This window comes from Bidens hawaiensis, unplaced genomic scaffold (assembly GCF_021521415.1).
Source record: "Bidens hawaiensis isolate Kalapana, Puna unplaced genomic scaffold, B.hawaiensis_p1.1 tig00002477_1, whole genome shotgun sequence".
In the NCBI taxonomy this organism is placed as follows: Eukaryota; Viridiplantae; Streptophyta; class Magnoliopsida; order Asterales; family Asteraceae; genus Bidens; species Bidens hawaiensis.
Genome location: NW_027491136.1, coordinates 2,369,321 through 2,382,463, shown reverse-complemented (window position 1 = coordinate 2,382,463; position 13,143 = coordinate 2,369,321). Strand labels below are relative to the sequence as shown.

The 13,143-nt window shown below is 43.9% G+C and overlaps 1 protein-coding gene across 1 annotated transcript; it reads left to right on the top strand.

Moving 5' to 3' along the window:
- The first annotated feature begins 9,774 nt into the window (after nt 1-9,774).
- On the top strand, nt 9,775-12,945 carry LOC143619696 (chaperone protein ClpB1-like). Its single transcript, XM_077091567.1, has 3 exons — nt 9,775-11,000; nt 11,099-11,280; nt 11,373-12,945. The coding sequence occupies exons 1-3, from the start codon at nt 9,851-9,853 to the stop codon at nt 12,777-12,779; spliced, it is 2,739 nt and encodes a 912-aa protein (XP_076947682.1). The 5' UTR covers nt 9,775-9,850; the 3' UTR covers nt 12,780-12,945.
- Nucleotides 12,946-13,143: the final 198 nt, after the last annotated feature.

The following is a 13,143-nucleotide window of genomic DNA, read 5'->3' as shown; positions in this document are numbered from 1 at the left end:
TACGCGCCTTTCCCCAATTCTTCTGAAATTTGATAAGGTCCCTCCCAATTGGGGGACATTTTTCCTGGGGGTATCGCGCGGCTAGCTTCATTGTTTCGAAGGACAAAATCATTTTTCTTGAAGTGGCATTCTTTAACGCGCTGATTATAATATTTTTCCAGCTTTATCTTGTATTTGGCTTCATTGATGATAGCCGCTTCTCTGCGCCCTTCAAGCAAGTTGAGGTCCAATCTTCTTTCGCGCTCGTTATCAGTCTTGCTCATCATGAGTACCCTATGGGATGGGCATCCAATTTCTGCTGGGATCATAGCCTCTGTCCCATAGGTTAGGCTGAACGGGGATTCGCCATTGCTAGTTTTGCTTAATGTCCTGTGCGCCCACAGGACATTAGGTAACTCTTCGACCCAAGAATGGGATTCTCCCTCCAACCTTTTCTTCAACCCATTTAACAAACTTTGATTCGCGCGCTCCAGTTGGCCATTCCCCTGAGGGTGGTAGACCGAAGTGAAGATTTGGTTGATGTGCAATTCTTTGAGCCAGCTGGATATCTTCCTGTCAGTGAATTGTTTGCCATTGTCGCTCACAATTTCCATAGGAAGGCCAAAACGGCAAATGATGTGGCTCCAGATAAATTGCTTCATCGCCTCAGCTGTGATTTTTGCTAGTGGCTTGGCCTCAACCCACTTTGTGAAATAGTCTACCGCCACTACCAAAAATTTCACTCGCCCTTGCGCTTGCGGCAGGGGCCCCACAATATCAATGGCCCCTTTGTGGAAAGGCCATGCGGAGGTTACTGGAATCAAGTTGTTTTTTGGCCGCATGGTGTTTGGCGCGTAGCTCTGACATGCCTTGCATTTTTGGATTTCTTTTAGCGCATCCAAGTACATGCCTGGCCAATAGTAGCCTGAGCTCATTGCCTTGGCAACCACCATGCGCGGGCCAGCATGTATTCCGCAGATTCCTTCGTGAATCTCCCTAATCACATAGCTTGCTTCTTCAGCATCCAGGCATTTCATGAGCGGTCCAAGATAAGAGCGTCGATATAATGTACCATCAAGTAGTTCATAGTTCTGCGCCTTGTGTCTTATCTTTCTCGCTTGTGCGCGATCGTCCGGTAACTTCCCCTCCTTCAGGAATTCCATTATTGGAGTTATCCAGGATGAAGGGGTTGTATGAATTACAAGGATAGATTGTGTTTGCACTGACGGGTTGCTCATCACTTCCACCCTGACATCTTTACCAAAGTGATCAAAATTAGTTGATGCCATCTTACTCAACGCGTCAGCGGACTTGTTTTCGCTGCGCGAGATGTGTATGATTTTGAAGAAGTCAAACTGCTCAACGAGCTTTTTTGCCTGCTCTAGATATAGAGGCATTGTGTTCTCCTTGGCGTCATAAAGGCCATTGACCTGTGCGGCTACCAAGTAAGAATCAACATGGGCCTCTAGCCTTTTTACTTCGAATTTGCGCGCAATGCGCAGACCAGCCAGCAGGGCTTCATACTCAGCCTCATTGTTGGTACTCTTGAAGTCCAACCTGATAGCATAAGTATATTCATGATTATCAGGGTCCACCAGTTTGAGGCCTGCGCCGGACCCTTCGCTGTTGGAGGCTCCATCAGTGAATAGCCTCCAAACATCTTCTTCATCATTTGCTCGCGGAGGGTCTACCTCGCGCTGAGCTTCTTCAATCTTTCCCTCTGGGATTTCCGTGATGAAATCCGCTAAAACTTGACCCTTTATTGCTGGACGGGGCTTATAGGTGATCGTGTGCTCACCTAATTCCAGCGCCCACTTTGTCAGCCTTCCGGAGAGCGCGGGGCGTCGCAAGACTTGCTGGATGTTGTAACCAGTCAGAACTTCAATAGGATGACCATTAAAGTATCTATGAAGCTTGCGCGACGCGTGTGTTAGTGACAAAACTAACTTTTCCATGATGGAATAGCGCGTCTCAGGGTCTGTCAGCACCCGACTCACATAGTATATTGGCGTTTGGATCCCCTTGCGATCCACCAATAATACTGCACCGATGGCGCGGTCTCCAGCTGACAAGTACAATGTTAGGGTTTCGCCAGGAAGTGGAGCTGTGAGCGCGGGCAGCTTTATGAGACATTCTTTTATCTCACTGAAAGCTTGCTCAGCCTCAGGCGTCCACTTGAATTGGCTCTTCTTCAAGCAGTTCCTCAAAGTGTTAACGAATGGAGTAGATTTGCTGGCGTGGTTCGCTAGGAACCTGTTGATTGACACCAATCTACCATTCAGCTTCTGAACCTCTTTCATGGTGGATGGTGAAGGCATGTCAAGGATGGCTTCCACCTTTTCAGGGTTCACCTTGAAACCATCCTTAGTGACCATTACACCAAGAAATTTCCCCTCTTCCGCGCCGAAAGTACATTTGCTCGGGTTGAGCTTCATGTTAACTTCCGTTAGGCGCTGAAGAGTTTCCTCGATGTCTTTGAGCATTTGTCTCTCCTCCCTGCTCTTGATCACCAAATCATCAACGTAGACTTCTAGATTTCTTCCGATTTGTTCACTGAAAACCGAATCCATAAGTCTCTGATAGGTGGCGCCCGCATTATTTAAACCAAAGGGCATTTTTGTGTAACAAAAAACACCCTTGTCGGTTCTGAAGGCAGTCTTGTCTTCGTCTTGTGGTGCCATTTGAATCTGGTGATAGCCTTTGTAGGCATCCAGGAAACATTTGAGCTTGAATGGCGCCACGGAGTCCACCTTTGCGTCGATGTTTGGGAGGGGGCAACAGTCTTTCGGACATGCTTTGTTGAGGTCCTTGAAGTCAATACACATCCTCCATGACCCGTTGCTTTTCTTTACCATCACAGGATTGGCTACCCACGTCTGGTATCGAATCGGGCGGATGATGTTTGCGCGCAACAGGTCCTCAACTTGTTCATTCATGGCCTTCGCCTTTTCATCCCCCATGATTCTCTTTTTCTGAGCAATTGGCTCCACCGACTTGAACGTGTTAAGAGAATGTTGTGCCAAGTCTCGCGGGACCCCAGTCATATCGGAGTGTTGCCACGCGAAGACCGACGTGTATTTTGTGAGCAACCTTTTCATTCTCAATCTCGTTTCATCTGAAATGGTAGCGCCAATTGTGACGGTTTGCTCTGGGAATTTTGGATTTAAAATCCACTTCTCTGGCGCATTGTCCGCCGTTGGAAGTTTGATTCTCCCTTCCCGCGGTGTACTTGTCACTGCGCACAAATGATCGCGGTAAACAAATGTTACGCCTGTTGGTGTAGGAAACCCCAATGCGCCGTGCGCTGGCGACGGTACAGCATTAAATTGGGCAATCGTTCCCCTACCCAGGATCATATTGTGGCATGACGTGGTGGGCAAGACCAAGAAGTTGACAACTTCGGCTCGCTTGTGCTCATCATCCCCCATAGTTAGTTCAAACTGAATCTGGCCTAGGGGATGGATGATTTCATTTGAAACACCACAGATTGGTGCGTTCATAATTTCGAGCCGCGCTTGGTCTGCCGGGTCTAACTTTCTGAAACATTGCTCATACATAATGTCAGATTCGCTTCCAGTGTCCACCAGGACTTTTGACACTTCGTAATGAGCAATGTGTGTGGTGATGACGAGAGGACTGCTGATTGAAGGGCCTCCCCTGATTCTTGGGAAGATGACTTGCTGCTCGCGCCAATCTCCTTGGATTTGCGCGCTTCTCCTTTTTTGACGTCTGCCCTTGTCGTCCCCCCTCAGCCACACAGATTCTTTTGTATTTCTTGCTGGCAGAGGCTCCTTCCGGTTGCTCATCTTCTATTCTTTGGTTTTTCACCAAGTGAGCCAGCCTGCCTGATTTGACATCCTTCTCGATCGCATCCTTTAAATGATGGCATGCGTCGGTGTTGTGGCCCGGGGACCTGTGAAATTCACAATATTTGCCACTGTTTTGCGGTCCCTTGTAGTGTAGTTGCTTGGGGGGCTTGAATTGGACATTCTCAGTACTTAACACCTGTGAAGGTGTTTTAGTGAGGGGAGTCCATATTCTTGGCAGAGGTCTGCTTGGATCTCTGCCGCCCTCCCTCTTGTCACCCTCCCCGCGATTACGAACATCTTTTTGGGGCTGGGGTGAGCTTGGTTGCGCTTGCTTTTCTGCGGAAGAAAAACTTGTTGGCTGCAACCTGGACCATACAGAGTTCTGTTTGGCCCTCTTCTCTTTGCTGCGCGGTGATTCAGCCTGATGCGCTCTTTCTCTTGCCCTATCTTGGGCAATCTGTTTTTCATTTCTCGCGAAAACTCGCGATGCCTCCATTAACTTGGCCCACGTGGTGGGCATGCCATCTTTGCTTACGAGAGCTCGTCGTAGTTGATCACTGCGCGCGCCTTGTATAAAGGCCACGCGCAGGAGTTGCTCGGTTATACCTCCGATTGCCAGAGACTCCTGATTGAACCGAGTGATGTAATATTCAATCGTTTCATCATTCCTGCGTACGCAGTGCATGATGTCATCAGGATCGCGCGTGTGCCTGCGCTGCTGTACGAAGTGGGCTTGGAACTTTTCTAATAGTTCCTCGAACCCATCAATTTGCCCAGTCGGCAAGCTCTCGAACCATACCCGCGCCGCGCCCGTTAGGCAGCGAGCAAACATATGACACCATGTTGGCATCGTCCAGCTCTCTAGGTTTCCCGTGTTGTAAAAACCTTGCAAGAAATCGTCTGGATCTGTCGTGCCGTCATATTTACCCAAACCACTTGGCATCTTGGTCTTGTGCTGGATGGGAGCCTGCGCGATGCGCGCAGTGAACTTTGAGTGTTTCACCAAGATGGCTGGTCTGTAGGGTGTGGTTACGTCCACTTGCCCTCTGACTGGTGGGCTGTACGGCATGTGCAGATCCAGATCGGCTCTGGCTCCAGGCGCCATGTTCACAGGCGCGCGGAGCTGTGAGCCTCCTGCATGAGTATCCCGCGTCTTCCTCATGCTATGCACTTCTTCATCACTGAACTCAGTGTGTGCAGTGTGAACAGAATGTCCTTCTTCCGGCGCGCGCGGCCTTTTTGTAGTCTGCTTATCAAACGCTTGCCTTTGTGTTTGGTCGGCTAGCTTCTTCTGTTTGACCATTTCATTGTACTTTTCCATCAGACGCCGCTGCTCGTTTATGAGCCATTCATTCGGATCATTTGTTTCTTCTTCTGGACCCATTGGTCCTTTCTGTTTCGCGCCGGCCAGATTTTGTAACGTGAGATCGTCTGGAGGAGTTTCAGTCTGGCCGTGAGGGGTTGTGACGAAGGGACAGTTGCTGGTGGTACGCGTAGAATCACGCGGAACCCTCAGAACCTGCTGTCCGTCGTTAACACCCTCACGTTCAATATCCTCCAGAGCTTGATCAACGTTACGAACGCCAGAAACCATGATGATTGATTTTTTTTATGTAGATCTGATGAGATCTGATTGCCGATGTAACAGTGGATGGCGCCAATGAAGAAACGTGGATCTACTCACTGGTAGCAGATCTACTTTCCTCGGGTTTTGATTGTACTATTTCACCGATGGTTCTTCTGGATCTGTGTTCTTCCACCTACAAAATGAACAGCGCCGTTACTTACCCCTCAGAAAGGGACAGAGGGGTCCTCTTTGGAGTAACCCTCCGGCGTGAGAATAAGTATATGTAGGAGAAGATAATAATGTGAGAGTAAGGGAATTTGGAGAGTATTGCTTAAAATGCTGAATACTGTATGTTACTCTGTATGATTATGTGATTGAATATGCTTCAATGTGAATCAATGTGTCTGTAACTGTGTACGTTATGATGTATTTATAGTGATAGGGTTTCCACTGATTGAGCTGAGACCAGATTAGGGTTTTGTTGGCCTCCTCCAATCGATTTGCGCCACGTGTCCTCGGAGACACCTGGTGCTTTTTCATTGGTTATAATCACGTGGTAACCCATGAGTCATGCTGAGCTGTCCACCTTTCATTTAGCAGCTGTCAACATCAGCATATCCTTATTCCTTAAAAAGATGCCTTCTGGAAGGTTGTCTGACGTGCACAATCAAGGTTGCCCTAATCCTGATTTGGATAAGGACGAGGTTGATTATGTGCACGTGTGATATGCGCCCATCCTGAGGATGCGCGAGGTCTTCTCTTTATTCTCACGCGCAGATATTTCATGCGCAGATGTGATACGCACAAGCATGTAATACGCGTCACGCGCGGATGCCCCACGCGCAGCTGCACCATGCGCAACTGTGATATGGGTGGGCATGTATGATGCGCGAGCATGTGATATGCGCCGCGCGCGGATGCGTTACGCACGATGTGATATGCATAAGCATATATGATGCGTGAGCATGTGATACGCGCGAGCATATGTGATGCATGAGCACATGTGATGCGTGAGCATATGTGATGCTTGAGCATATGTGATATGTGCAAGCATGTGATGCTTGAGCATAAGTTTTGGCTTTGTGTCTTGATAATATCTTTGATTTCTAATGTCTTGTATATATCTTGTGGGTTGACCCGCCCCGCTCGATGTTGAGGCGGGTACATACCTCTTCAATTACATTATTCTATCTTCGATTACAAGCTAAGTGGTACAATCACAACTAGACTGCCATACTATCTACTCTTACTAATACACTTGCTTCTATTCACAAAGCATCAACCACGCTCTGTACACGTAGCGCATCATCAAGTTATTCCAGTTTCGGTACCACACCTGAAAAGCACATTAAAACGGGTCAACTACAAGAGTTGGTGAGTTTCAAGAAATCAGGTATGCGTAATCACAAGTCATAGTTTGTATATACGCATGTATGTATGTACCCATGTATGCATGTGTGTATATGATATATATGATGTAATTATGTTAAGCTACAGTGAAGCCTGGACTGTTTGTTCATGCCACGTACCTCCATTTCCCAAGCACAATCAACCACTGTGGCTCCCCCTCCGCCTACAACATGCCCCAAGTAGCAATGTCTAACACTACATATATCGTTTGTGTAATTATGGTCATGTGCAAATGGGATGAAGTCTTAGCAAACCGTGCTGGCTCCGTTTGGGTTTGTCAAACCAATAGTACTGTTCATAAGCCACCGGCTCGAAGTTAATCACTATGCTAGTGGGGACTTTCATGTGTTAACACTTAGATAATTCACATCACACATGTTTCAGGTATGTATATAGATATAAGCAAACATGTTTTTCACCCCAAAAATTTGTAAAACAGTTCAGAAAAAGGGGTCATGAAACTCATTGTTTAGTAGGTAATCGGTACAGTGCCAACTCGCAGTTTGTTCGACTTGCTATCACTAGTCTCTATAATCAATATTATAATAATATTAATATTTTAATATTATTATAATCTCCATCCTAAACTGGGTTGTGTATCTAGTCTGGGTGTGGCTGGCACGCCCAGAACATGTCAATAGTCTTAGATTGCGACGTTGTTCAATGCCTAATGTTTACAACCGAACTTGGCTCAGTTTCCCCGTTTCACCAGCTAAGCCAAGTTGATTGTTTACGCGTTTAGAAAACAGGTATGACCATATAAACTCGGGTAAACATGTTGATTGATAAAATGATTAAATTTATAAAGATAGATTGTAGATTAGATGTCTGGATTCGTTACGGGGCTCATTTTCGTTTATTCAATCTGGTTTGGAGAAAAACGCACACAATCCATCCGAATTGTCCGAAAAAGTTTGGTTTTTCTTAATTAACCCAAAAATATGATTTTTGATCACTCTGAATGTTCTGATATTCCAATAGGTTCGTTAATCACGAACTCATCAGTTTTTATCAGAATTGAACTTGTTTAACCTTCAAATTAGCACAATTAATTATCCGTTTATCATTAAATTATGAAATTTTATACACTTACCAAGTAAAATATGTAGATTTTTATAAAAAAATTTCTGGAATTATTTGTTGATTTATTAATTTAAAAAATTCATTTTATATGCTATATTTAACCCGTAAATCGTCCGTTTATACCAAAAGATTTTCGAAAAATCCAATAAAATTACTAAGTGATCCAAATAACTCCCAAAACACCCTGTAAAATTGTCAAAATTTAACAATCTTTCCAAGTTACCTTTTTTAGTCAAAAATGACCATAAAAATTCGAATAAACGCGAATCTAGAAAACATAGCTAGGGTTTTCCAAATGACCCCAAATTTCATATGTGATCATATTATGCCATACATGAATGCAGACTTTATGTCTGGTTTTAACCTTGATTAGGTTTGTGAATGTTTGCATTTTGAAATCATATATGTATTTGTGTGACGTTTGATATAGCATGCTTTGGCATAATAGGTTCTATCACGTTGGTAAGTTTCTCTAGGTAAGTAAACAGGTCCCGCGGTTGATTGAGATTTGTACGAATTACGTACCTTAGGCAAGAAACATCTATTAATGATATCACCCTTTCCAGATACTACATGGACGTCAAAATATAATTTTGTGTAACATTATATCTTATAGAAGTAATGTTTATTGAAAACCGTTGTGAATGATTTTGAAAATCTTTTCAAGGTTAAAAGGTCATAGGCTTGACTGAATCTAAGCTATTCATAATATACTTGAAATAACTTAAACTTAAATCCTACCTTAGCGAGTACTCGGGAATGCTAATAATAATATAAAAGTGATTGCTTGATTGGCAGAGTCTTGTTTCTAGCTCGCTTAACCGGTCAACAAGGTGTCGGGACTTCAATACTTGCATGAATCTCTAGAAAACAAGGTCTTGGAACATCACAGCGATCAGGCACGCTTTCCTATGCCAAGTGTGTAAGAATGGAAGTGAGATTTGGGATGAAATGGTTCAAGCCCGTCACTCCCCCTTTAAAGCCAGAATTTAGCTCCTTCGCGTAGCACGAAGGACAAAGACTTCGTTCTTCGCGTCGCGCGAACCGACCCTTAGCCGCCATTCACCTGGCCTGTACAATCATGTCACATGTTGACACGTGGTTGGACACGTGTACCCGATTACTTAATAACGTTTCGCATATCGGGAAGGACCACTTTGCGTAGCGCGAAATAGCCTTGTCTTGGGTTTTGTGCTTGATAACTTCGCGTTGCGCGAAGGAAACCTAGCTAATACTTTGCGTCGCGAGAAGAAATGAAAAATCAGAATTTTCATTTTAAATCCCTAAACTTTTGAATATTGGCAGTTTGTGTTGTTACAGCTGTAAAAATCTCGATTAAGCACTGATTAATCATTAATTATCCCCGACTAATCAGTAGTCTCTACATCACCACCTGACAAGCAACTGCATCTGACTAACAACTAGATATTACACTGCATGCAATATAATATAAGTGAAATTTTAGTAGGATTTCCTCAAATCTAGTGGACTCATCTTGTAGTATCTAGAAACCTTAAGGGTAATAACTGACGTAACAATATCCTATCCCATCCATTAAAACAGGAAAAATCAGAAAACTCTGGAACATAACATGTCTGGTAGGTAACTTCCAGATGTCTCTCGTGGCCCGTAACAATATGTATAAATTAGTTCGTCTTCCACTCATCCTTCATCATTCATTCGTCAGTTGGTTACAAAATACACAATTCTATCTGTAAATTCTTCGCTAAAGCAAAGCAATTGTTCATAAACACCTGCAGATTCGAACATTTTGCTTACGATTCATTTTATTCCACTATTCAAGGTAAGGTAATAACATTACGTTCCTTAATCTTCAATTGCATATCAAATGTTTCTTTAATTATGTATATCATTGATTGTTTGATTCGTATGAATGAAAACTAGTGCTGTTAATTTATTATGTTGATTGAAGATAGACTGAATTTACTGTTATTGTGTTCGTAGGTTTATATATAGGCATTAATATTATTAATTATCAGACATGAATCCTGATAAATTCACACACAAGACAAACGAGGCATTGGCTGCCGGCCATGGGCTTGCTATGACCGCCGGCCACGCACAGTTCACACCGTTGCATATCGCGGTTGCTTTGATCTCCGATCCTAATGGCATATTCAGGCAAGCGATTAGCAATGCCGGTGGTGAAGAGGCGGCTAATTCAGCTGAGAGGGTTTTTAATCAAGCTTTGAAAAGACTTCCTTCTCAGTCCCCTGCACCGGATGAAGTTCCAGCAAGTTCTTCTCTGATCAAAGTGATTCGTCGTGCTCAAAGCTCGCAGAAATCCCGCGGGGACACTCATTTAGCTGTGGATCAGTTGATTCTAGGCCTGCTTGAAGATTCACAAATTGGGGATGTGTTAAAAGAAGCTGGAGTTAGTGCTTCCCGGGTGAAAGGCGAAGTCGAAAAGCTTAGAGGTAAAGAAGGGAAGAAGGTGGAAAGTGCTTCTGGAGATACTAATTTCCAGGCTCTGAAAACCTACGGTCGTGATCTTGTTGAGCAGGCCGGAAAGCTTGATCCTGTAATAGGGCGAGATGAGGAAATTAGGAGAGTGATTAGGATTCTATCAAGAAGAACAAAGAATAACCCTGTTCTTATTGGAGAGCCCGGTGTAGGCAAGACTGCTGTTGTTGAAGGATTAGCACAGAGGATTCTAGGAGGTGACGTGCCAAATAATCTTAGCGATGTGCGCGTTGTGGCGTTAGATATGGGGGCGTTGGTTGCTGGAGCCAAGTACAGAGGGGAGTTTGAGGAGAGATTGAAAGCGGTTTTGAAAGAAGTGGAAGAAGCGGAAGGGAAGGTGATATTATTTATTGATGAGATTCATCTTGTGCTTGGAGCTGGTCGAACCGAAGGGTCCATGGATGCTGCTAATCTTTTTAAGCCCATGTTGGCTAGGGGTCAGCTTCGGTGCATTGGTGCGACCACTTTGGAAGAGTATAGGAAATATGTGGAGAAGGATGCTGCCTTTGAGAGACGGTTTCAACAGGTTTTGGTGGCTGAACCTAGTGTTCCTGACACCATAAGCATTCTTAGAGGGTTGAAAGAGAGATACGAAGGCCATCATGGTGTTCGGATTCTTGATCGTGCTCTTGTGGTTGCAGCTCAACTTTCTAGCCGATACATAACTGGTATGATTCATTTCTTTGATTGGTTTGAACCAGTTGTTATGAAATTATCTAGTAGTAAAGCTAGTAATTTACACAAATTTGTTGGAATCTGTATGCAGCACGTTTCTTGCCGGATAAGGCTATTGACCTCGTGGATGAAGCGTGTGCAAATGTGAGAGTGCAATTGGACAGCCAGCCTGAAGAAATTGATAATCTTGAAAGGAAACGGATGCAGTTGGAGGTTGAGCTTCATGCTTTAGAGAAGGAAAAAGATAAAGCAAGCAAAGCTCGTCTTGTTGAAGTGAGTTCTTTAAGCTGATAGCAGATTCTTACCAGTCTTTTGGTTACTTTTAACTATATTATTGTGTGTGCTAACATGTGCCATTTTTGCAGGTGAAAAAAGAACTTGATGACTTGAGGGATCGACTCCAACCATTGATGATGAAATATAAGAAGGAAAAGGAACGCGTTGATGAAATTCGCAGGTTGAAACAGAAACGAGAAGAACTATTGGTGGCTTTACAAGAAGCTGAAAGAAGATATGATTTAGCAAGAGCTGCAGACTTGAAATATGGAGCAGTTCAAGAAGTGGAGACCGCTATAGCAAGAATTGAAGGCACGGCAGATGAAAATGTAATGCTGACAGAGACCGTGGGACCAGACCAGATTGCTGAGGTGGTGAGTAGGTGGACTGGTATTCCTGTGACTAGACTCGGGACCAATGAGAAAGATAGGCTTATCGGTCTAGCCGACCGGTTGCATCAGAGGGTAGTTGGTCAAGATCAAGCGGTAAGTGCTGTAGCTGAGGCGGTTTTGAGGTCACGTGCTGGTTTGGGGCGGGCCCAACAACCAACTGGTTCGTTCCTCTTCTTGGGTCCCACTGGTGTTGGTAAAACTGAGCTTGCTAAAGCTCTTGCAGAGCAGTTATTTGATGATGAAAAACTTATGATAAGGATTGATATGTCTGAATACATGGAGCAACACTCTGTGGCCCGACTAATTGGCGCACCGCCGGGATATGTTGGACATGAAGAAGGCGGTCAACTTACCGAAGCCGTAAGGAGAAGACCGTACAGTGTTGTATTATTCGATGAAGTAGAGAAAGCTCATCAATCGGTATTCAACACTCTACTTCAAATGCTGGATGATGGAAGGTTGACCGACGGTCAAGGCCGTACCATTGACTTCACAAACACGGTCATCATCATGACTTCCAATCTTGGAGCTGAATATTTGTTGAAAGGGTTGTCAGGGAAGACCACAATGGTCAAAGCTCGGGAAATGGTGATGCAAGAGTTGAGAAGACACTTTAAACCCGAGTTATTGAACCGGCTTGATGAGATTGTGGTTTTCGACCCGCTTTCTCATGATCAGTTAAGAAAAGTTGCTAGGCTTCAGTTGAAGGATGTGGCGGTCCGCCTTGCTGACAGGGGCGTTGCCTTGGGGGTTACAGAAGCAGCTTTAGATGTTATATTAAATGAGAGTTATGATCCGGTGTATGGGGCTCGCCCAATCAGGAGATGGCTTGAAAGGAGGGTTGTGACTGAATTATCAAAGATGTTAATTAGAGAAGAGATTGATGAGAACTCAACAGTGTATATAGATGCAGGCATGGATGGTGAAGAATTGAGTTACAGTGTAGTTAGGAATGGTGGATTGGTGAATGCTGCAACAGGGCAGAAGACTGATTTATTGATTCAAGTTCCTAGTGCAAATGGCGGGACTCGTAATGATGCTGCGCAGGCTGTGAAGAGGATGAAGATTGAGGAGATAGATGATGACTATGAAATGGATGAATAATGAAATAATCCTCAAGCTTAATTTGTTTGTTTTTAATGAATCTGATTTCTGTTTTGGATGTTTAGTTAAGCTGTCAAAAGTAGGAACAGCTTGTAAGTTGTATCTGCTAAGGTTGGTTGTATGTTTGAATATGTGAATGCAGCAAATATATGAATAAATAATTTTCTAAACCTTTATAAGTTTGACTAAAAATGTCAAGAAGTTAAGCTTTTGTAAGTTGTATTAATATTATAATAAGCTCAAAATCTGATAAATCAAACTTGGATGGTTATATTGGTTAGTTCAAAACTTAATATAAATTTGGACGTCATTTGTAAAAGCCACCTATCCCACATATTCTGCATCTTCCTTTTATGATTTTAAA